The sequence below is a fragment of the Ursus arctos genome, unplaced genomic scaffold (genome assembly GCF_023065955.2).
Source record: "Ursus arctos isolate Adak ecotype North America unplaced genomic scaffold, UrsArc2.0 scaffold_21, whole genome shotgun sequence".
Classification (NCBI taxonomy): Eukaryota; Metazoa; Chordata; class Mammalia; order Carnivora; family Ursidae; genus Ursus; species Ursus arctos.
Genome location: NW_026622886.1, coordinates 7942240 through 7968343, shown reverse-complemented (window position 1 = coordinate 7968343; position 26104 = coordinate 7942240). Strand labels below are relative to the sequence as shown.

Below are 26104 nucleotides of genomic sequence, written 5' to 3'. Positions count from 1 at the left end.
GAAGCCTGGGGCCTCCAAGGATAGCACAATCCTCTTTTCTCCCAAGCTGCCAAAGGGTTAAGTAAATGCAAACACGGATAAAGGCAGTGAAAGGAGATACTTCCTTCCCCTGGCTGACACACCTGATGCAGGAAGCAGACTTGTGCTCCCTGGGAATGAGAGGCCTGGCAGACTGGTGCTTCGAGGAGAAAATGAACGTCGCCTGGACACAAGATGGCTTAGCACTTCCCATGTTCGTTTCTGAGAGCTACTGAACAGCCTGAGGCCCCATCTGTTTTCAATCTTGTTAAAAGGGCCTCGTGTGCTGGCGCCTATTTAAAATAATGCACACATGGAGTTTCTAAAATGAAGAAGAAAAAGGGCCCATGCTTTCCCGGCCGGCACAGCTTATGTGTTTATTTTGGAGCAGGCTTTGGGAGTTCTGAGACAAGACATACTAATTTCTCTTCCCGAGGTTGATTTGCAAGTCCCCATAGGCTTCTACTCCAAGCATTTAAGGCAGCTTGGTATGAACCAGCCACCCCTTCAAAAGCCCACTGTGAAATATCTCCAAATTAGGGCTGGGCTCAAGAAAAGGGGAGACTTAAGGGCCACTTTCCTCCTTGCAAAGGAGCTGTTCCTCGATTCCTTTTCCTCAATAGGGATTCTTGTTTCTAAAGGCCAAGTTCTTCTTCTCAGATGCTCATTTTCTTCCCAAGGGGCCAAAGTAGTTCCAAGACAGCATGATCCAGATCAGGCTCAGAGCCAACCTGAACTGAATCCCCAAATAAGGACTTCAAGGGACAGGGAAAAAGAGCCACCTGCGATCAATGCACTCACACGTCAAGAAGCCAAGGCAAGGAGGATCTTCTGTCCTCTTAAAGGGAGCAGGGTGACCTTCTGTGCTGCCGACTCACAATGGCACTCGTACTTCCAATGTCACAAAGAATTGTAGTGGGTCCTTTCTGACCTTGTAGGCTCAGAGAAAACACCTCATCAGTTTAGAATCACATACACAGCCTCATCAATGATGGCCCACGTCTGGGGACTTCATAAATAACTTCCCCTAAACCCTGAGCAAGCGGAATGCAAAAAGGGTATAAGAGAGACAGGATGAGTGTGTCAGTGGTGGCCCAGCAGTGATGGCTCATGTCTTCTTTCGCACCTTCACACCTGCTTTCACTCTAAGGACCTGGCTGACATTATTTTCACTCGGTGGTAGTGATGTCCAAGGGCAGTGGTGGCAGTGGTGATCCCATTCGGAACAATAGTAAGAGAAGCAGCAGCAATGGAGGCAAAAGTAGGAGAAGCAGTGGTTGTAGCCTTTGGAGAAGCAGAAACAAACGTAGTGGTACTACTGACTAGCTGTAATAGGACGAGAGGTAGCTATATGGATACCATGGGTATTTCCAGTGGCAATGTATTTATAATTTCATATCATAAATTATATTTATATTAGGATTAAAATGTATAATAGTTTTTAAGCACTTACTATGTGCCAGGCACTGGTCTAAGGATAGTAACCGCCTGAGGTAGTCTTCTTCTTATTATGCTTTACAGCTGCGAGTACTATGGTACAATGAGATTACATTTATTTCCCAAGGGAGGTTACAGACCAAGTGAACACAAGCAGTCTGGCTCTGGGGTCTCTGCTCTTAGCTACTCTACCAGGCTTCTTGCAACCCGAGGCAAGGGGAGCAGCAGCCTAGAGGTGGTGGTAGGATTACAGCAGAATTACCTCTGAAGAGGCAGTCTAAGGAGGGGCCTTAGTCACTTTCTGGAGGTTCAAAGGATTCAGGGTTTTCCAAATATGAATCAAACAGAGCAGTAATTGTTATTTTTTAATTTACTTAAATTTGGGGGTTTTATATAAGATTTAATTGGAAATAAAAGAGTACTGTTTCAAAAGACTGTTAAAAAGCTGCAGTATGGTGAGGTTTTAGATTTTAGACAGGTGTATTAACCATGTCTTATTTTCTGTATTCTGATGTTTTGACATTTTGAGACCTTGCTGACCCTGGAAAGCCTGCCTCTCAGAATTCTAGCCAATTCCTAGAGATGGTAAATAACTCGCCATAGAGAGTGCCTTTCAAATGCAAGCCATAACCAATCCAGAGCCCATGTGCCGACCACCTGCTCTGTGGGGCTCTCACACTCCAGGCTACTATCCCCTGCCCTAAGACCCCAGGGCCAGGTACCAGACAACCAGGGACAGCCCCCTATACCCCAGAGCCTGCTGAAATTATTCCAACTAGCCAGTCCTAAGGCTGCTTACCCTGCTTGCCCTTTCCTTCCCGAAAAGCCATAATAAAGGCTCTTGCCTACATTTTCCCCTAGCTTCCTCTGCCTCCTGACTGGCCATGGTGCTCATGTCGTCCTCCAACGTGGGGTGCCATCCCTCCTACTTTTAGGGGACTATGAATACAATGAACTTATCTTTCATGTCAGTCATTTCCATGCATCCCACCATACTTAACTAAAACAAATCCTGGGTACTTGTACAAAAGGCTTGGTCCAGCCCTTCAGGATTTCAACAGACTCTAGGCCTCTGCTGAGCTACTGGGTACAAGCCAGGGGACACATTATTATGTGGGATTGTGTTGCAAAATCACCCAGCATGGGCTAAGATAGATCCAGGTTTCAATTCCATTCTTGGAACTTCCTAGCTGTGTGATCTTGGGGAAATCAGAGGAATTTCTGCCTCACTGTCTTTATCAGGTAAGAATGGGGGAGAAGGTCCCTCCCCTGTCCTCATCCCAAGGCTACTATGCTGACTGAAAGGAAGTGTGAAGGTGAAGTTTCTTTGGAAAGGTCTGGTCTGGGAAGCCCTCACCATCATAAACTATACTACCATCACCTATCTTTAGGGAAACACAGGACTCCCCACACAAAAGGTGTCATCTTTGAGTTGTTTCTGTCTAGAATAGCGTTTCTCAGCTTTGGCACATTGACATTTTGAGCTGGATAATTCTTTGCTGCGGGAGGCTAGCTTGTGTATTTTAAGGTGTTTAGCAGCATCTCTGGCCTTTACCCATAGATGTCAGTAGCATTTCCCTGTTGTGACAACCAAAACTGTTTCCAGCCATTGCTAAATGTCCCCTGGAGGGCAAAATCTCCCCTGGTTGTGAATTACTGATAGAGAAGAAGGGATGAGTTAAGCTCTCTCTCTCCTTTCCCTCCCTCCCTCCTTCCCTCCCTCCCTCCCTCCCTCCCTTCCTTCCTTCCTTCTCTTCCTCCCTCCCTTCCTTCTCTTCCTTTCTTTCTTCCCCCTCCCTTTCCCTCTTCCTTCCCTCTTCTTTCTCTCCCTCTCCCCAAGCCTTTCCAAAGATGCTCAGTAGTCTGCAACTCCAGGTACCCCCGTGGAACACCACGGCTCTAAGGGGTACAACTGGAAAACAGTTGCCCTAGCAGACAACTCCAGGTTACAGATCACCAGAATAGAATTCAGAGGTCTGTTTTCAGAGTTCTTAGTTTCGTTCCCTTTATATATTTATTAACTGAGCTCATCTTTCAGGATCCAACCACCTTATCCATAATTTGTCATCCTTTTTAAACAGGCTTGGATTAAACCCACAGAATGTGAGAACTGAAAGTTCCTTTGGGGTCACCCAATGGGTTTCATTTTACTGCCAGCTCTGGCTGCTGTGTGGAGAATAATGAGGCTGCCCTAAGCTCTGCTGGGAAGCGTGCCTTCATTGAGCAGTTGTATCTGTTGTGGCTGGGGGAGGGCTGGCAGGTAGAAAGTGTTCCATGCATTTGCCAGTTCCTCCTTTTACAAATGATCAACCTAGATCCAGGATCCCCTCTGATAATGAAAATGGACCAAATTCTTACAGTGTGTTGAACATAGTAGTATTGCTATTACCATCACCCTTTTGTGGATAAAGAAACTGAAATTTAGAACATAGAGTCACATGCCCAAAGTCCCACAGGTAATAAGAGGCAGTGTCAGGATTCGATCCCTTGCTCTTCTGATCCAAGGCACAGTTTTGCCCATCATGCCAAACTGTCTCAAAATATCTCTTCTTTCTTCTGAGGCGACAAAAAATTTTCCTCCACACAAGTAAAATATAGAGTAGTAAGAAGAATTAGTAAAAATGAGCCTGTTTACTTTCAGAATCTCAATGTCATTTCCCAATAAGGATATGCAAAGGGCACTGAAAGCAAGGGTTAGAAGAAACCAGAATGGGCAGTAGATGCATATCCCAGGAATGGGGGGGAGTTAGCAGCGGGAGTTAGGAGAATACAGTGCTTTATAGAGTATGGGCTGCTGGGGAGCCAGGGTTCAAATCATGACTCTTCCAACTGAAAGCTGCTTTGCTGGACCTGTGATAGTAATACATAACTTACAAGGCCACTGTGAGGATAAAATGAGGGTATGTATAATAAACTCCTAGTGGAGTATCAGGCATCTGTGTGTGTGTGTGTGTGTGTGTGTGTGCACAGCGAGTGCTTAACATATGGGAGTCCTTATATTATCACTGTGACTGGTACTATGAAACACTAAATTTTGTGAAGGTGTTTAGGGGAAAGAAGGCTAGTTCTAAACTGCTTAGAGACTACAAAAAAGGAGTGGAGGGAGACCTAGGTTTTAGAGGGAAAGCGAACACATAAACAAATAGGTATATGGATGGAAGAAAAGGCAGATGAATAGATATTCATAGAAATAACACTTTTGGAAACTGAGATGAAGAACCTAAGGGAAAGTTGCTATAAACATGAGACCATCTAAATTAGATATTGGCTCCTCTGATGACTCTCGGGGGCACCCCGAGCAGAAAGAGGAAAAGAGAAGTGGTGAGAAAGGCACGCTGGTGCCTGGTTGGGAAGAGCATTGGTGCTGCTTAAGGACTTTGGCCTCCATCCCACAGACATGGAGGAGCCTGGACCATGGAGAGCAAAGGGAGCCAGAGAGAGACCAAAGCGGCTCTGCAGGAATAAGCAAATGAAGACAAATGATCAAAACCTGGTTCTGTCTAATGAATGCAAAGTTGGGGTCCCTGGTATGTGGCTGGCCCAGCCATGGGAAGCTCACCCCTCTGTCTCCCTGGGTTTTCCTGGAAGCCAGAGGGGTGGGCTGCCAGTCTCCTCCCTGTCTGGACAGAATGTAGGCCCTGAGGTGGGGTGGGTGGGAGGTCATCTGGTTCAATTCCATCTTAAACAGGCTGAGAACCCACCCATAAGCTCATGAAGGGAATTTCAGGGTTGTTGCTCAGGGAGCAGAGAAAGGTTCCAGCAACACAGATAGAGGGAGGTCAGAAAACCCAGATGGGTTGTCTGTGGTCTCCGAGAAAATCAATCTGAAAAACTGTGTTAGGCCAGACAAAGCAAGACTTTTTTCCAGGTCTGGCTGGGCAACAGGTGAGTTAAGGGGAAAATTATGGGCTTTCAAAACAGGCAGATATAGGTTCCAGTCACAATTCTGTCACTAACACCTACTTTGCCTCTCCTGGCCTGATTCCTCATGTGGACCATCACGAGACTCACGCCCCAGGTGTTGCGGAAGGACTGAGTACAGCAACAGGCGAGAAGCAGTAGGCTGATGGAGAGCACGCAGCTGACCTGCAATAGCTAATCCCCCTTCTTTCCTTTAACATGCACCCGGAACCCCCAAAGCGTCACCCCGGATGCCCCGAGATGAGGTTCAGTGCTGCCTCCTGTCTGCTGCTACCTTCTTATCACTGCCAAGGTCATCCCTTTGGAACTCCAGTGCCAGACCTGGCCAAGAGGAGACAGGGCGGGGGGGTAGTTGGGCTCTACTATCTCCAGCACCACAACCTTGAGCGAGGAAGTACGCCATGATGAGCCCCAGTTCTATAGAAGGGTGCAACGCAGTAAGATGTGGGGTCAGCGGTGTGGGCTCCAGGGCATCTTTGGAGGCTCCACATCTCCCCTCTCCCACCTCCCAGCTGTGGGGCTGAGGGCAGGATACTTAACCTGCTGAGTCTTACCTCCATCCGTATTTCTCTGGTGGGGTTGTGGTGAGTGAGAGTAAATGAATATACAGATAAAGTCTTAGACAGTGGCTGGCACACTGTGCTCACTTAATGTCAAGCATTGCCTTCCCTGTATGTGTGTATCATTGCTTTACCCGTATCACTGACGTCAGACTAGTGCTTGACCTGTGTCTTTACCAGGCAAAAGAATATTTGGGTGAGGCTATCTCCTAGGAAGTTCTTATGGTAGATCCAATATTTTCTCTGTCGCTTTTTCATTTTTCCCTACTGCAGATAAGTTAGAGAGATACCAAGCGGGCACAAACTATGTATCTGGGTACTTGGAGCACCTACTAAGTATGTGAATAAGGGCCCAGTGGTAGCCTACCCACCACATACTACTGCAACACTGTGTATCTTTCTTTCACAGCTCCTAACCAGCTTGTAATTATGGGATGTGTGTGTGTCTGGGTGAGTAAGAGAGAGAGAGACTGATTATGCAATTGATATTTGTCTCCTCCACATTAGATTTTAAGCTCTATCCAATAGAGACAATATCTGTTTTTAGTCACCATTGTAGCCCTAGCACATAGTAAGCACTCAATAAATATTTGTAGGATGAATAAAGATGCCGTCGTGTTCTCTGTAAGCCTGGAGTCTAAAGGGAGTGATATGCAGGTGGACTGGTAATTTCAAAGCAATCTGGTAAGTGTAATGGTAGAAATATGCATGAGGTGTATGAGAGCATGGATCAGGGGCAACTCGCCCTGCCTCCCCTGGGTAGTCAGGGGAAGCAGAATAGAAATAATGCCAGGGCTAAATCTTGATATGGCAAAACTTGGGAAAGGATGTCCCAGGAGAAGAGATTTCCATGAACAAAGGCATGGATGGGGATGTAAACACAAGATGGTATTACGACAGGAGGGGAGCCACAAGCTGTTTGCTAGGACTACAATCTAAGCTAGATAATGGAGGGGATGAGGAAGGAAAGGCAGGCAGCGGCTAGCTCACAGAGGACCTTGGAGGCCAAGCTTGCATCCATGGACCAAGTCTCATGCACAAGCCAGCCCTTTACACGAGAAGAAATTCACCAAGTTGTGCCTGGATTTTGCTTCCCTGGAATACACCTTATCCCCTAAACAGCATCTGGAGTTAGACTGTGAATTCCGGCTCTGCCACCTGTAAGCTGTGCAGCCTTATAGCCCCTCTTAGCCTTCATTTCCTCACTGGGAGAATGGGGAACCATAGAATACCTACTCTTACCAGGATCACGAAAAGGAATGAAATGAACTAATCCACATGAAGGGCTCAGTGTGTGCACAGCACATAAGCATGTGATTAGACAGTGGCTATTATCATCAGACCCTTCCAAGCCCAGGACAACAGCAGCCATGGAAATTCTGTTGTCACTCTCTAAACTTCCTGAGAGAAGTGGTCCCCGTCAGGTTCAGCCTAGGCTGAATTCTAAAGTAAGCAGTGCCTTAGAAAAGCTCCTATGTGATCTTAAAGGTAAACACCTTAGGACATACAAACTTATTCTCAGATACCAGCCTCCCCTCTCTTTCCCAGCGACTGGAAAATGCAGCCAGTGTGGGTAGGATCCAAAAGGATCCATTTCAAAGCATAAGTCCTATTTATGTGTGGGCCTGACTCCCCTCCTGAGGAGATTCTGGTCAGGGTGGGCTGGGAGATTCCTTAGACAATCTAATAGATTAGTTTCCAGTTTAGCATAACAGCTAGACAGATTTTTGTGGTGAAGTCATCCCAGTCAATTAAAAGGCATTTTTCCCTGCTGTGAGTTCAGAAGTCCCTTTGGTTTGTTCCAGCTTTCTGGGATGTTTCATAATAGGCTCCACCCTGGGTTAATTAATAACTTTGATTCCTACTGAAATGCAAAGGCTGAAATCCTGTATGTAAGCACATCCGGGCAGGGGCTGTTGGCAGAGCCAGGGTGAAGCCAGTGGGAGCTCCTCTCATCAGGGAGTGAGCCAGACCCCAAATGGCAGAGATGACAACAGAGCTGGCAGTAAACGTAAAGGGTGGCCAAGTGGAAGCTGAAGGTCAAAGCCGGAGAGGGTCTGAGGAGGGGCAGAGTGGGGAGGAGTGGGCAGAGGAGGGATATCATAAGCAGTGGAAGGCACTACAAGGCCAGAGATTAGGTAGATTGGGAGTAAGCTGGAATGTGGGGGGTGAACTGGGTCAGGGCAAGTGGCCGGACAACGGTGGTGAATAAGAAGCGGTTGACAGCGGTTGCTTTGATGGGCCAGCTCAAACACGTCGTGTGGCCCTGGTTCCATTGTCTCTGCTTTAAAGAAAAATAGGTCACCTCTTCCCTTTTCAAATGCAAGTTGCAGGTACAGAAGGAAGCTAAAGACCGTGTGGCAGGGATTTACACGCAATCGCTGGAGAATTACCAAGTTCTTTAGCTGAACCCCAGCCCCAAGCACAGTACTCAAGGTTAAGATGCATTTTTCACCCAATCCAGAGCAGAGTTTCTCTGCTTTGAATCTCCGGCCACCACTCCTACCCACCAGTCTTCTAAATCTCTATTAGCATGTGCATCCTAAAATGAAAACAGGATCACATCACTCCACAGCTTAAAAATCTGTTATGTCCCCACTGCCTCTACGACACAATTTCCAGCTGCCTGCCTTGACACACAAAGCCCACCTTGAAGAGACTGCCTTCTCTTCCAGCTTTATCTTCCACCCCCCTTTCTCATGTATCCTATACGCTGGTCATTTTCCCCATATGTGACAAGCTGAGATTTAAAGCACACCCTTTAGCTGGGAGACCTGATATGCACATCTGCCTCCTTCACAGCCTGATGTCAAGCTAGTTCTTTTCCCCAGACCCCCACCACGCATTAACCTCTCTGTGAAGCCTTTCCTAAGTATGTCCCAAGGCAAGGGTGGCGATCCCTCTTCTCTGCTTACTAGGGTTTGCACAGGTCCCTAATGCATTACAGTCACTGCCCCCAAATGTCTATCTTTCCACCAGAAGGAGAACACTGTGAGAGTGGAAGGCTCTGCCATTAAGGCCAAGGACGAGCAGGTGCTCAGTAAGTGTTTCTTGAATTAAGGAGTGGGTTGAGATAAGTCAAATTCTGTTTATTTTTTTGATACACATCCTTCAAGGAGTTAAAGGGCTTATTAAGTTCTTCTTCAGAACTGCTGTTTAATTTCCACTGGCGTCCCATTTAGCTATGATACTACCAGGGGGCAGACCACATATTGATGGAGGGAGGTGGCAGCAAGGATGGGAAAATTACCAAACATTTTTGGCAGAGGCTATGGCACCATGAGCCGGATTTCCCAGTACAAGAAGATGGATTTGCTCTCATTCTCATGGCTCCTTTCTTCTCATCTTTGATTAAGGGGCTAATGAGTAGTATAGCTAACTCAGGGAGGTGGGCGGCAAAGAACCTTCCACCCGACAAAGCTGTCTTGTTGCATTTAGAATCAGCAGGGCTCATCCAACCACGGTCTCAAGATTCCCCCAGCCCTCATGATTTGGAGCTTGCCTCTGGCCATCCGCTGTGGCTCAGAATCTATCCTAGACACCCCCGCCCCCCACAAGAAGAAGACCTCTTGCAGGTAAATGTGGAAAACATGGACTTCCTGACTACAGAATGAGATTAACTTGTTTGCTACCAAAACCATCAGAAGGGACAAATGGCTTCTTAAATGGAGAAGATAAAAGATAACATTGGCAGGTGGAGAGATGTAGTAGGAAAGATGGTGACATGGGAGATGGGAGCCTAGGGTTTCTACGCTGGACTCCAACAATAACCTGATGTGTGTGCTAGGTCTAGTCACTTCCCTGCTCTGAACCTCAGCTGTTAAACAAGCAGGTTGGATTAGATGATCTCGAAGGTCCCTTTCTAGCCCCACCCTACTATGATTGTACCGAACCATCCATTCACTCACACGTTCATTCAATAAACATTTATTGAACACCTTGACCAGGACTTGTGCTATCTGCTCTCAAGGAAGGGTTAGAAGTTTGCACCAGATGCCGGTTGAACGCCATATATATTTGGGGAAATATGATTGGATATATATGTAAATGATAAACACACACACATAAACATGAATGTTTTATAGTTCTTATCCCCCCACCAACTACAATACAGCAAACTTATTTAAGCATGGATTATATCCTTTCCATTTCTGAATAATCCCAGAGAATGGCACCTAGAAATTACTCATGTGACATGTGTTTAGCAATGTGAAGGGGACTGTAAAACTAGCTACTAACACTTACTGAGCACTTTCTATATGCCAGGCTCTGCTTTGAACGCCTTGCATGTGGTAATTTACTTCATTCATGCAACCCTGTAGGTATATCTTGTGATCACTAATATTATTATTTTCATCTTACGTTTGAGGACACTGAAGCACAGAGAAGTCATGTTACTTGCTCAAGGTCACTTAGGGAGTGACAGAGCTGGGATTCAAATCCAGGTGGTCTGGCTCCAGAGTCAGAACTATTACAGTCTTCATGTCGTCTGAAGTGTACAACTATACTTAGAAACAAACAGTAAACATTTACTCTTGGAGGAAAACAAAGAACAAACAGAATTGTTAATAGAAGGACTATCCAGCAATAAGCCAGAAACATCAAATGATGAGTAAGAGCCACCAGGTTAGTGAGGAAAGGAGGAGTGTTTTGCTGGAAGGACAGAATTTGTAATTTATCCAGTAGATGAAAAGAGTAAGGTGGGGGCGCCTGGGTGGCACAGCGGTTAAGCGTCTGCCTTCGGCTCAGGGCGTGATTCCGGCGTTATGAGATCGAGCCCCACATCAGGCTCCTCTTCTATGAGTCTGCGTCTTCCTCTCCCACTCCCCCTGCTTGTGTTCTCTCTCTCACTGGCTATCTCTATCTCTGTCAAATAAATAAATAAAATCTTTAAAAAAAAAAAAAGAAAGAAAAGAGTAAGGTGAAATAGGAAGGGACGGTGGGATTATGTGCTTGAGGAACCTAAGCCAAGAGGGGAAATGCAAAAAAGCCTGATGAAGACAAATTCAAGACCCAACACATACTCTGGTAGATCTTAAGCAGGCCCCTGACATCGGCTGGACCTAAGGTTCAGATCCCAGTGGCATCACATTCTTACCAGCTGTGTGACCCTGGCTGGGTGATTTATTCAAGATCTCTGAGCCTCAGTTTCCTCAGCAACAGGTACATTGTGTGGGAGGAGGTAAGGCACAGGAAGCACTTAACATGGCACCCAATATACAGAAAATGTTCAATCAAACTTAAACACCATCACCATTACTATTGTTTCTCCATTTCTCTGTTGTCCTCAATTGGTGAGCCTAAAAATGGAGGCAGGATGGTGATAAACTCACCCACATTAATAATGCCACGGTTAAGAAGAGACACACTTGCTCCTCTAACGAGTTATGTTTCAGCTAATACACCCTAGTGTCCCACCTGCTTTTTTCATTCCCCCAGCTGGTTCTTAGATTTGAAAAGAAAAAGGCCTCCATGGAGACCTGCACGCTTTTAAAAATAATATAAAACAGAACGTCTGAGGTCAGGGTAAGCCAAGCCAAACAAATAAATCTTGCAGGATTGTGTTAACAAAACAAGGCTTAGTGGATCAGAGCGGGTAGAGTTCTGCCGGACTCAGCCCTGCAGAGAAACGCCAAGCTCTGGTGAATTTCAAACACAAGGAGGTCAAATAGGAAGAGCAAATTATGGAGCACTTCAGAGTTCAGCATCAGTGCTTGGGCTGAACCAGGAGAACGTTCTGTGCACGATGGACACCAGAACCCATGGGTCAATTACAGTCCTAGAAATCCACATCAGAAGGGTCTTATAGATCATCTATACAACCTCTACGGAGGGCAATCTGGCAATATCTATCAGAATTATAAGTGTATACTTATAATGGGAAGTATACTCTGAGACAGACATCCGCCTGTGAGAGGTTCATCAGGGAGCGCTCCGGGAATAAATACTACTGGATGGGAAAAAAAGGAAGGAAGCAGCACTGGGCAGAAGGAGAAGTTGGGCTACACTACCATCTCAGCAAAGGCCTCTGTCAACTCCACAAAGAGCTCTAAAGCTGGGATGGCCCTTCGGAGTTGTCCCAGATTGGGGTAAATGGGTAAGGTCTTTGTACCGCCCAGTCACTGAATGTAGTTGCTGTCAGGAAAAGAGATGTGAGCTCAGGCAAGGCAGCTGTCCTCACCTGGGGCACTTCCAGAAGAGGGCTGACTGCTGAGGGCTGCCTTCTGGTAGCAGTGCCAGCAGCTGGGGGAAGTCCTTTATTCCTCCAGTTGCGTTATAGCACTCACGGCATGTGATGCTCTTGGACCCAGTGGTTCTTTTTCTAGGAAGGAATCCTATGGATATGCTAACAAACATTTGCAATGACATAGGTTTGGCATTACTTGTAATCCTGAAATAATGGAATATAAATTACTGGATATCCATATGACGGCACTCTAGGCAACCATTAACAAGAATGAGGCAGCTCTGTACGTACGCTCATGAAATAAACAACCAGTATGTTAAGTGAGAAGTCAGGATGCACAACAGTACAGATAAGTAGAAGGGTATGTGTGGACCTTGAACAGCTAAAGGGATGGACTGTGCTGCTCACTGTCTATGGCCCCGCAGCCCCACACCCATCCTTCTCTCCTGCATGATGGGGGCTGAAAGCCTACATCTACGCTTCCCAGATTCTTTTGCCACATGGTTCTAGTTAATTTCTACCAACGGGAGCCATTTATGCAAGAGTTGAAGTCAGGAAGGAGGCAGCAATCATTCTGCTTCTGGTGGCAGCTACGGAAGCTTCCTTGACAGCATCAGCAGATACAGCGGGCTGGTGGCACTTCCCGCAGTGTCGGTGGGAGTGCAGACTCATGGTGCTCTACTGGCCATGGTGGTAGTAACCACGGCAGCAGGGGATGTAGGGCTGCTGTGGCTCTGGGTAATAGGATTTTCCCTTTTGAACCATTTGTAATCAATCCTCCACTAAATCTTCTTCTGAAATACCTACAATGGTTTATGTTTTTTGAACCAACTGCTATTTATGAAAAATAAGGGCAAATACACATGTATGTATATTTGATAGTTGCATTTAAAATCTCTCTAGAAAGTTGCCCAAGGAACTAGTGATAATGGTTAAATGAACTAGTTAATGGATGGTTAAAGAAAATAGATTAATTGGGGCAAAGTTGGAGGTCGACTTTTCATCAGATACCATTTTTTACCTTTTCAATTTTTGGCTATCTGTATACATTATCTTTACCCCAAAAATACATAAAAGAGAAAAATAATAAAGGTTATCTCCGTTGAGGTACCTAAATTTCCTGTGAAATATTCACCACATTCACCACCCAGTTTCTGCTGGAACTCCCCACCTACTGAAGGGGCATGGCCCATTCATCATTGTTCAGTACTGCTTCATAGTTTCTGTTCATAACAAGTTGGAATCCATGTTCTTGCAGGATAATACTATTAGCCTGAACTCCTACCCCAGTGAGGCAATCTGGGGTGGTTTTTGAGCACCCCTGCACACGAAACCTTTATCATTCATTTCAGATAGGGTACGGAACCTTTCTGAGCCTCATTTTCTTCTTCTGTCAAACGGGGAGCATCACAGCAGCCATCTCAAAGGGTTGTGGTGAGGTTGAAATATGATTATGCACATGAAGTGACTTAACCAACACATCTGGTTATTGCTTTTGATATCTGCACCACTGGCAGAAAAATGCAGTGGATAATAGGAGGGACCTGAAATCAGACTGCCTGGGTTCAAAGACAAGTTCCTGCCAATTCTAAGTCGGCCAACCTTGGGAAAGTCACTTAACTCCCTGAGTCTCAGATCTGTAAGATGGAGGCAATGCCAGTGCTCATCCCAACAATGAAAAGCATTCAGCCTGACCTTGTAAGTACTCAACATATGGTAACCGTTACCATTTTCACCTACTCACTCAGGTGGTAGACACTCTGCAGGGAGTATATGGGATCCTAGGAAGGGCCTCTCTGTCTTTGGACTAAACATCTCCAGTTCCTTATGCTGATCCTCTTTGCTCACAGATGTCAGACTCCATTGACTCCAATCACTCTCTTCACAAGGTATTCCATGGAATATCCCCTTGTGGTGTGACACCAAAATTGGATCTGTCTCTAGAGTCTGAGCAGCATAGTACGTGTGTGTGTGTGTGTGTGTGTGTGTGTGTGAAAGATACGTGTGTGCATGCATGTGTGTGTGTGATAGAGTGTATGAGACAAAGACAGTGTGTGCATGTGCATGCATGCATGTATGTGTGTGTATGTGCACACTGCACACGCGCATGAGTGTTTATGTACCATCAACTTCCTGGATTCTAAATGCTGTACTTTGATAATGCAGCCTGAAGAGGCATCAGGTTTTGGGGGAGTAGCAACCATAACTACAGTTTATTGAGCACCTAATATATGTGCCAGAAACCATGCTAAGCATATAACTTACACTGACTCATATAATCCATACAAGTACTCTAGGGGGTAGAAATTATTATCCTCATTTTTCAGATGAGGAAGCATGCATAGAAATATTATAAACAGAAGGTCAACACAAAAAACATGGTAGAGCTGAGATCCATCTCCAGTCCCTCCTACTCTCTGAAGCCATAATCTTAACCTCCACACTAGACTTCCTCCACAAATATTAAGAATTTGTTCAAATATTAGGTCTTCTCTTTCCTCATGTGATTTTAATAAGCTAAGTCTCCCTAATCTTGCTCCTCTTCAGCTGAGTTTTTCCATAGGGCCTTATATTGTATGTCCCTTCAATTTGATTGTTTCAGATTTAATGTAGTATATTCTCTCTCTCATTCAGCTTCAAGTCATCAGCAAACATAACTTGACAAGTCTCTATTAAGGAAAAGAATAAAGCCAAGGGCTCTGCCATTTACACGTATTTCTCTCAAGGTGTATCTCTATCGAGTAACCATTTCCTAGTGGGGGTAATGTTCAACCTGTTACCAATCCACCGATCTGAATTAATATCTAACTTCCATTTCTCTATCTTGTTGTTAAGTATCTCTTGAAATATCACACTGTCTTTATGGTCAATATAATATCTACAGCAAAGATCCATTCTAAGAAAGGTTGATCCATCAAGAACTGTGGATGGAAGGCTGAAGTAGGCATGCAAAATATATACATCATGGTCTTGACTGTTTAAACTATTCATTTATTTTTTATTCAAATTCAATTAGCCGACATATAGTCTATCAGTAATTTCAGATGTAGAGTTCAGTAATTCATCAGTTGCATATAACACCCAGTGCTCATCATATCACGTGCCCTCCTTAATGCCCGTCACCCAGTTACCCCATCCCCCCACCCCCCTCCCCTCCAGTAACACTCAGTTTGTTTCCTATAGTGAAGAGTCTCTCATGGTTTGTCTCTCTGATTTCTTCCCATTCAATTGCACTACTAGGGATTTACCCTAAAGATATAAATGTAGTGATCCGAAGGGGGACGTGCACCCCAATGTTTATAGCAGCAATGTCCGTGATAGCCAAACTATGGAAAGAGTGTTTAAACTATTTTAAGAGAAAAATCCCACCTTTGCTTCCCTAAGACATTTGACTTGAGGAAACACATAAAGGGCAGAAGATAAACAGCACTTGAATCAAGAGCCTTTCCTGGCATCCACAGACATCTACCTAACCCCATCCCAAATCTAGTATCACAGGAGGGCAGGACTCAAAGGGAGACACTGGCATTCATATGTAAATCTGTGGCTTGTCCAGCTTCCTTCATTGGAGTCAAGAGCAGATTCTTCACCTTCTCTTGTCTTTCCATCTGTTAGAGCAAGACATTGTCATTGCTTATGCCTTGGTACCTCTATTATCACTGAGGAAACACTGACCATTGTAACTGCAGCCTTTTTTATCAGAGAGGAAAGAAGCCCAAGGCACTGTCCCACCAAGTCCTAGTCTGTTCATTTCTCAGAATTGAGTCTATTTGAGATTAATCCATTCATCAAACTCATTGCTTAGTCCCACAGAGGGGTGACTTGCACCTGTGGAGAAAAAGAACTTTTGCCTCAAATATAAATAGAGGCGAGCTTGACAGGCCAACGACCCTGGCTGGAACATCTCAGACCCTTCAAGGACACTGCTGTGAGGCCCCACAGAGGCAATAGGGCATTCTGGGTAATGGAATGCAACATGATGTAGTCCCCACCACCCTCACCTCCCTGGACTCCCCAGGGTTTCTTGGTTCCTGGCTCTGCAACAGCTGAGGCAAGCAGTTTTTGAACTTGGGGGGGAAGAGGGTGGAGAGAAGGGGCGGAGGCTTCCTCTAGGCCAACCACAACTAACTCATTCGCTCTGTCCAGCAAAACCCAGACAGTGCAATTATCTGGTTAATTTGGCCCTTAGTTGGGAGACAGACTTCCAAAATGTGAGACCAGCTCAGACTAAACAGTGGCTTCCATCCTAAGACTTTTCCCAAGTGTGAGAGGATACATGTGAGATTCCTGGGGGGGTGCTTATGTGACCCACCCATTCATCCAGATGGGAAAAGGCAAACAATTCAGACTCTAAGATGGGTTTAGGAAGGCATGTCTTTCAGGGAAAAATGCCCAAATAACCTGCTATTTGGTCTCCCGGCTAATTTGCCTTCTGGCTTCTATGGGGGGGAATGGCTGGAAATCAGGATGACTCTAAATTAGCCAATGTTTTCCAGTATGATTGCAGCCTTTATAGATTGGCTGAGTGTCCCCACAGCCCCTGGGTGAGTTACTCTTAGGGCAATTTCCGATGATGCTCCTATTCATAGATTTTATAAGTTGGGCCAGGGGCATCACTGAGAGAAACGGGTAAAATTAAAACATGCCTCTGGGGTTTTCACAAATGGGATGAGATAGGGCTAGCTAAATTGGCAACTGAGCATTTACCAGATGGTTTATGGAAAAACCAGATTTTTGAGGGGATTAAGAAGCAGTGATTTATCTCCCTTGGAAACTGACAAGCAGCCTGGAATCTGTGGAATCTATCAGTTATTCATTCTGCTAGTATTTCTTTAGTTCTAGCATGTGCCAGGTCCTGTGCTACTTAACAAAGTGAGATCCAAATAGCCATGGCTCATGCAAATAATCCCACACCTATATATATATGGATAAGAGCGAGGAAGGACAAGTTCGGTGTTATGATAGGAATAACCAGGTTAGCTGATTTAGATCAAGGTGTGAGAAGAGGAGTCTTTGAGGAAGGGATTTAAAAGCTAACACTTTGGGATGCCTGGGTGCCTCAGTTGGTTAAGCGTCTGCCTACAGCTCGGGTCATGATCCCAGGGTCCTGGGATTAAGTCCCATAGCAGGCTCCTTGCTCAGCAGGTAGCCTGCTTCTCCCTCTGCCTGCCGCTCTCTCCCCCTGCTTGTGCTGCTCTCTGTCTCTCTTCTGACAAATAAATAAATAAAATCTTTTTAAAAATAAATAAATAAAAGCTAACACTTTAGGTGCGCCTGGGTAGCTCAGTGGGTTGTCTGCCTTTGGCTGGGGTCATGATCTCAGGGTCCTGGGATCAAGCCCCACATGGAGCCCCCGGGTCAGTGGGGACTCTGCTTCTCCCCCTCCCTCTGCCCCTCCCCCCGCTCATCCTTTCTCTCTCAAATAGATAAATTAAAAAAAAAATGCTAACACTTTAAAGAACCTATATGCTTTTTTAGAAAGATCACTCCAGCTTTAGTAGTAAAAATAAATTGGAAGTGGGTAAAAAGATAGAGTTAGAAGGCTGTTGATGAGGAAGACCAGATGAAAGCTGATGATGGTTCAGCTAAGGATCTGGCAATAAGTATGGAGAGAAGTGGTTGGACTGGAGACATGGGATGTGGAGTCAAACAGTTTCTGGTAGCTGAATGGGTGTAGTGGTAGAGGGAGGGGAGGCATCCGGAGCCTAGGCAGGTTTCTGGCTAACATGGAAGGTAGAGGGTTATACTGTTTATTGAGAGAGGGAACTTGGGAGGACAAGTAGGTTGGGGCTAGGGGAAAATGATGTGTCCTATTTTGGACTCAACCAAATGGGACTCCCACCATTCCATACCTTATACTTCTAGCCCCCTTATCTTTGCTCACACTGCTTCCATCTCATTACTCTTCATGTTGCCACACACACTTGTTGAAATCCTACCCATCCTTCAAGATGGCCTTCTAATACCAACCTCCCCTTGGAGCCATTCTTGCTCCCTTAATTAGTTGTGGCCTCTGCTGCCTTTAGCAGTAAGTTTGGACCTCTCTTTCCTGGACTCCACCTGTACTGAGGTTCTGTTAAGACTTATCTTGCCTCCCTTCCTATTCCACAAACTTTTTGGGACAGAGCCTCTGCTTCTATATCCTCCTTCCCCACATGTTAGTGAGTTAGCATAGTAGACGTTTGACAAATATTTGTTAAGTGAACAAAAATAACCTACTCTTTGCCATGGAAGGAAAACCAGTAGACATTGGACTGACTTGAAAGCCACAGGATCAAACTGAAATTCAAGTTTAAGGTGTTTTAATATTAAGCCAACTCAAATTGGATGCTCAGAAGGGCTTTCTGTTCCTCCAACACACCAAACTCAAAGAATGCTGAAAAAGTCACACCCTCTATTTTCTTACTGCACTTTTCTGAGTTCGTCTTATAGTAGGGGCCTTGTCTATCTTATTAACTCTTTGTCTTTGATGATGATGATGGTGATGATGATGATGACAAATGACTAACATTTACTAAGTGCCTGGTATGTGCCAGGAGCTGCTCCAAGTACTTGGAGACTAACTCATTTGATCCTAATAGCCACCCAATGAAACTGATGCTATTAATTACCCAGTTGTACAGATGAAGAAACTGAGCTGCAAAGAGCTTAGTACTGCTCAACTAAAGTCGCACAGTTAGTAAGGAGTGGCACTGGGATTCAGACCTAAAGTCTGGCTCCAGAGCCCAAGGTTTGATGTGCTCTCCTAAGGCTGAGCACCATGCTTGGCATTTAGTAGGTCCCTAACAAGTATTCACTGAATGAGTGGGAGGAGCCCTAGATCTGGAGGTCACAAGTTCTAGTCCTCATTCTGCCACTGACTTCCTATGTAGCCTTGAGCAAGTCCGTGTTTCTTTCCCCATAAATTGAGGTGCCTGGCTGTTGATATTAGCAGTAATAACAAGAGCCAGTGTTCATAGTTCTAGTCTCATTTGCGGTTTTAAATCATTTAATCCCACCAACAATGATACAAGGAAATTGAAGCACAGAGTGATTGAGTACCTGCCCCATACCTATTAAATGAGAGAGTCAAGATTCAAACCCACTGTGCTGCCTAGCCCAAGTAGTTCCAAGGAGATGCCTTGGGGGCCATGAGGGGAATGGGGAGAAGGTAGAACAGGATGGGGCAGATACACTTTTGGGTTCCCCATGCCCATTTTATCAGTTCTCTTTTCTCTATTTGTCTCTGTTTTGTACAATGGGCTCCTACTTGAGATTTCCTTTGAAGAAAGGTTCTGCTGCTAAAACAAAAACCATTAAACTAAATAATTCTGGAATTTAATAAAACTCCCAGGTATAAGCCAGGATTTTCTGTAATCTTGGCACATGGTAGCCACATAAGATAAGGACCAAGGCTGCTCCTGGGAATGGCTCTAGCTGTGAAAAACATCAAGGTAACAGCACGAAGGACCCAGCTCCAACCTACCTGCTCCACTCGGATCTCAATCTCTCCATTCACCTTCTTTCCATGAAAATACTTGGTCCTGTGAAAAAAAGGAAGACAGCTACTGAGTAAGGGTGCAGACCGCTTTACTGTTTTCCTCCTTCTCCCAAAGGCCTTACCCCCCAGAGGTGCATGTCAGACACATTTGTAACTTCACGCTCTCTCCTCCCACTTTAACTGCTGTTTTTCTCATTTTTTGTATGTACTGTGCAGCAGAGGGGAAGGAATACTGGATGGGAAGATTGGAGACTCAGGTTCTGGTTCTGCCAAGTGGCTCAACCTCTCTGTGTCTCAATTTTATAATCTGTAAAAGGAAGATATTAATACCTGCATGATATATTTCTAAGGGTTATTTTAAGGATCAAATGAGATAAAGAATCTTACATAAATAAATAATACAGAATTATTTATTTTTATTATTTATAGTTACACTCTATATACTCCATAAATTATCTATCCACCCACCCAATCCTCCATTTGTCCATCTGTCCAATGAAGCAGCCCTCATCTATCCCTTTATCCATCCTCCCTTCTTTAACTTCCTTCCATCCATCCATCATCTTTCCTCTACACACTAACTGCTATCTTCTCAGCAAATGGCATCCCATCCACCCATTGCTCAAGGCAGAAACATAGACATCATTCTTATCTCTTTCTCTCTCCCCACTGATTCTACATTCTAATTATTTCCCAAATCCATCCACTTGCCAATTTTCTCTATAAGCACCCTAATTTTGGCCCCCCATCTCTCTTCTCCTATAGAGTCTCTTTTCATACTCTTCTTTCATAGTACTTATTACAATTATAATTAGTTATAATCAGAAACTGTGTTTAAGCCTGTGTCTCATTAAACTATAACACAGCTCCTTGAAGTAAGAAACAAATACTCCCAACACCTACCAGAGTGCTTAACACACAGTAGGAGCTCAATTAATATTTGTCAAATGAATAAATGAGCGAAGAGATAGATGGGAAAAAACTCACTTGTTGAGTATTTACTCTGTGCCAGAAACTGTGCTGTATGCTTTAACCTATACAGCCTCTCATGTAATGCTTCCAACCACCACCATGAAGAAGGCATTATTATTTCCATCCTATAAAAAAGAAAACTGAAACCCAGAGAGACGAAATATTTTGCCTAAGGGACTTGAATCCTGGCCTTCTAATTCCACTTCTATGTTTTTGTTCAACCCTGAAAAATAGCAGCAAATGTTGGGGTACTCTGGGTTTAGATGTCCTCCCACACACAAGGCAAAAGTAATAAAAGTTTCCATTTGCTCTTTTGGATTTTGGTATGAAGAAACTAACAGTTCTTAGTCACTTGCTGTAAACTGAGCACTGCGTTAAGCATTTACATAAGCCTTTCTGGGGTAGAGACAGCTCTTTGTTCCAATACTCATTCTTCTCTTCGCCGCAGTAAGAGAGTTTACAGATTGGCACATGCATACAAAAGAATGAAGATCCCAACTCTCCATTCAGCTAGATTTGGCCACATGATTGAATTCTAATCAATAATTTGTAAGTAGTACATCCAAGAATCCTTAGTTTCTTCTTCTATTCTTTCTCCCGGAACATTCATGTTGCCATGTATTTTTTTCAACCTGCATTTGTGAAAGAAAGAATCCTTTCTACAAATTCTCTGACCAAGCTTCAGTCTGTCTGCTTCCAAAGAGTTTTCTCTACACATAGCCAATGCCAGTGGAGTTCATCTCTTTCCAAGACTGCCCAAATCACTGACTGATAGCTCTAATATTAATATTCCCTTTTCTTACAATGTTGACAGGCTTAGCTCTCAACTAGGCAAAACTTTAGTGGGATAGGAGCTGTTATTGTGACATGAAAGAAAGATCTGCTTTTTCTTCCAGGCATGGTGTTTGACAAAACGTGTGTGCAGTGAGGTTCCTGCAAAGGGGACCTTCCACATAGTTTGTGAATTTTACCACAAATCTTTAAAGTTAGCGTCAGCAAACTACAGACACTGGGATAAGTTCACCTCTAATATTTGTGGGTCCTGGGGCAAAAGAACAAATAGAGGCCTATGTATCATATGTCTAATATTTATAATTGATAAATAAAGGCAGCAAATATTTAAATAAAACATGTCTGTCTTCCTTCCTCGACAAATACCACTTCATATGACCTGGAAGTATCAGAATTTAGACTTCTTGGAATTCTTAGAGTTTACCCAGAACAAGGCAACATGAGGATTGCCATATCTTGGTCTCTACAGTGCTCCCTAATTCTTCACCCACCCTCCTCTCTGTCTTGCACCACCCAGGCTCCTTGTGCAGGCTCATGGATGGCCCAGCCCATGTGCCATGCTTTATTTCTTCACTCATGGCCCCATCAACAGTTCTCTGGTTATGCCTTGGGAGGATGGACCAGGGAACCGGCTTAAACGGCATGGAATTGGGCCAGGGTCCCTTTGGGCAGGGAATTCTAGGGTTCTGTGTAACCAATGCACGGTCTAAGGGTACAATTTGCAGGGTCCTGGTGCAGGGCCCTCCTCTGCTATCAGAAGGGGTACAGTTAGTAAGGGCTGAAGCAGGACTTAGGGCAAGGTTCCCTCTAGCTTGGGTTTAAAAGAAGTGCTGGATAGGCCTGGAACCCCAGAACGGTAACTAATGAGAACAATCACCAGTACACTGGAAAAAGCATGGCTTGGGCAAAATTTGAGCTCTACAACTCACTCACCACATGTTTTAAGCCAAGGTACTTAACCCCTCTAGGTCATGGTTTTCTTATTTGTCAAGGGTGATAACATCTACAGCCAAGGCTGTAGGGATAAATTCACCTGATCCTCTATGCAACAAGGCAGTAGAGTGGACTCAAGGCAATCACATGAATGCAATCCCAGCTCTGCCACTCACTGTGCAACCTTGGGTAACTCACTCAACTTCCATGTGCTTCAGTTTCCAAATTTGGGAAGTGGGGTTGATACTAGTAACTACCTCACAGGGTTGTTGTAAAGATTAACCAAGATAAGATGTATAAAGCACTCAGAACAGTTCCTGCACATAGTAAGCTCCAAAGTACACAGCCCAGGGCCTAACACAGAATCAACAACAAAGAACTATTGAGTGTTTTCTCTGTGCCTGTGGGTGTCATGTGGTGGGGATCCACAAATAAAACATGATCTTGCCCTCACAGAGGTTACAAAACAGGAATGTGATTCACCTCACTTTGATCTGTTCCACCAGTGCAAAAAGTGATGGGTGTTGATAATAATAATAAATAGACGCCGTTGGTATATAAGGCTTGTATGTACCTTCACATCCATCCTCCTATTTGACCCTAAGGTCAACCCTGAGAGTAGGCAGGGTGGGGATCAGTCCCCACACATTCCAGATGGAGAAGTCCCTGTTCAAAGACACATAAACCTCTAAGTGGCACCAGTGAATTAGACCTTGAACTTCAAGATTTTTGGGAATCAGTTCAGACCCTCTGTGTCCTTCCTAATGTGGATCCTGCTGACCATGACCCATTTCTCCTCTGGTTTTCTGCCCACCTCACAGACACACGCAACTTCCTGTGATTCCCTAGCCTTGTCCTACACTTTATGCCTCTGAGCATTCGCACAGGCTATTCTCTCTGCTTAGGTTAGCTACTTGCTTTTCTCTGCCTGGCTGCCTCCAAGATCTTCACTCGCCTCCTCTATCAAGTTTTCCTTGAAAGTGCCCCCCCCCCAATGAAGCTGGGTTAGGTGTTCCTCCTTGGGGTTCCCACAGCATCCTATACTAACAACCATAAAACACATATCACTCCATGTTGTAATCCCTTGATGTTTGTCTCTACCTTGCCCCTATACACCTAGTCTGAGAGCTCCTGGAAACTTGAAACTGTGTCTCAACACTGACTGAATCCAGTACTGGCACAAAGTACCAGGGCACAAGGCACATGTTTAACAAATGTTTGCTCACTGGCTAAATGAATAATGTCTTCCAGGGATAAGCCCTAGCGTATCCTGTCCTCGAGACACTTTACTGTCATCTACTGGTACACCATTGTAATACACTTAGAAATATGCACTGATTAGATGTGGGGTCCTTGTACAGTGTCCAATCTGAAAGACTGGTAGCCCTCAACGCGATTCTAACCAGAACGCGGAGCACTTTACTCTACACCAATACCACCCAAGCAGCTCTGGCCTTCACAGGGCCTCACCTTCCTAGGAGAAACCCTTGTTTTGCCCATCTCTGGAATGTTTACTGCAGAGCCTGGCAGACGGACTCAGGCTGAAGCTGAGGGTCAGGCAGTCCATCCCCCTGCCTGGCTGGGAGTCAGAAGTCTGTCTCCTGACAGGCCACACAGACTGCTGCCTCCTTGCCGGGGGCTCATTCAGGCTTGAGCTGCCTCTGAACAGTCCTGTCTGGCAGAGGGAAGGGTAGGGATGGTCTGGAATTTTAGATGCCTTGGGGGCTGGGGTTGCCGCCTTTGTAATTGCCTGGCTGTTTGACCTCAGGCAAAACGGATGGCCTCACTGTGCCCGAGGGCTGTCTCCCTAATGCAGACCTTTTCCCAATGCCCTAATATGTTTATTCTCGTAATGAGCTCCCTGAATATCCCAGCCAATCACTCAAGGCCTTGGCCTTGGGAAGGGGGTGGGGGAAACTCTTGATTCCAGGAAGCTTCCTTCTCTGTGGGTGGTCTCATATTTTACTGCCACATCAGAGGCACCAGGAAGGAGAATATTATAAAACCAGCGCTGCCTGGGGTGGGAAATCCCAAGTTTGGGGAGGCGGGATGTGGTGTGTGAGAGAGATTTATGAGGAGCGGGTACTGAGTTCTTTCATGGCAACATCAGGGGCAGAAGGAAGAGAAGAATTAGCGCAAACAGGATCCACCTGTGTCCAAGCGGCACCCTCCTAATAAATGTGTCTGGGACGTAGAATCAATGTGGCTGGGCCTTGGCTATGCCCTTCCCAGGGAGGAGGGGTCAGGAATGTTCTGTCCCAGGCACAGTCCTCTTCCCACAGGTGGCCACTGTAGGGGGTGGGAGGGCAGGGATACAGGGATCTGGCCCCAGGAGGGAAGTCTCGTGTTTCTGATGCAACATATTCTTTGCTTATTTGTGGCCTAGACTTAAGCAGGGGGAGATGGAGTACAGACCATGCAGGAAACCATCGAAGGTAGACATGCTCAAGGCTTTCCCAGTCAGTTAAGATGAGGAGAGTCACATGGCACCTTGGCTGGATGGAGGTGTGGCAAAAGCAGGACGTTTGAACACAGAGGTCCAATTCAGAGATCCCATTCTAGCTCCATTATTTACTCGAAAATATAGCTAACCTGCCCGGCCCCTTTCCACTGCCAGAGAGGATCCTCCAGTAATGGGGCAGCCTCTCCATTCCACCTTGCAATTAGGGAACTCCAGTGAGTCAGGCAGGGGAGGGACCCTCTGAGGGTGGCCAGGCCCTCTGCATCCATACGGGGATCTGTGGAGGTAAGAAACTAGAGCCCCAAGCCACAGGATGTGACAAATGTCCCCTCAATGGTTTCTGACAGCAACACGAAAGGAGATTTTCATGGGTAGGTCTGGTCACCATTCACTCCCTTATGTAACCACTATCTACTGAGCCTTATACGGACCACGTACCCTGGAAAAAGGCTGATGTGGTGCCTGCTCTTGGGGAGCTCATGCTCCCAGAAAAGGCAGAAAACTAACCAGGTGAAAAAGAATTGGTGGCTAACGAGAATAAAATGCACAAAGAGAGGGAGGATAAGATGTGGAGAGCAGGGGAGATCTGACTCAGGTTGTCATGGAAGCCTTCTTCAGAAGACGCTGAACACATGTTTATTGATCATCCACTCTGGGCCAGGGCCTGCAGGCTCTAAGGAAGTAGTTCTTGGCCTCAGGGGGGCTTACCACCTAACAGGAGGGAGAGACTCATAAATGGACAATGACCACACAGGGCATTAGCCCAAAGATCCAGGTCAGCCCACAAAAGGCACACCCAGCCTAGTCTAAGGGCCAGGGGCCACTTCCCTGGAGAGTGGCCCAGTTTATCCATCCATGTACCCAATATTTGGGGCCTTTTCTGTGCCGGGCCAAGGGCTACCAAGATGAATGTGAGAGGGTCTGGATGTATATGTGTGAAAGGCACAGACAAGGGCAAACGAGCTGAGCAGGTGCTGGGGGTGCTCAGGGAGGTGATAAATTCTCCCTGGGCATATCCTAAACGTGCAGGAAAAATGGGCAATAGGCATGAAGCAGAAGACCCAGATTTGAGCTGGCAGCTGGGGCACCTGCTACATGATTCTGGACAAGCCCTTACCTCTTCATCTGTAGAATAGGGCACAGGAAGACTACCCACAGGGTTAGCATGAGGCTTAAATGAGAATGCAGATTTGGAGGACTCTGGGAGCCTGCCAAAAATGTGCTAGTAAGTGTGCTGCTCACTGGTGGGCTGCAAAGGTGGAACTTCTCTCCAGGTAAAGAGGTCAATGGGCACTGCTAGCATCGGAGACAGACTCAGGTCCCGTACAGCTCTGCTTTTTCTT

At 45.5% G+C, this 26104-nt stretch overlaps 1 protein-coding gene across 1 annotated transcript in view; it reads right to left on the bottom strand.

Moving 5' to 3' along the window:
• Positions 1-26104, bottom strand: part of SYN3 (synapsin III) — a 452237-nt gene that overhangs the window by 379657 nt on the left and 46476 nt on the right. The window contains exon 3 of the mRNA XM_044384458.3: positions 19589-19646. Coding sequence (XP_044240393.1) covers positions 19589-19646 — 58 coding nt within the window. The remainder of the gene's footprint in view (positions 1-19588; positions 19647-26104) is intronic.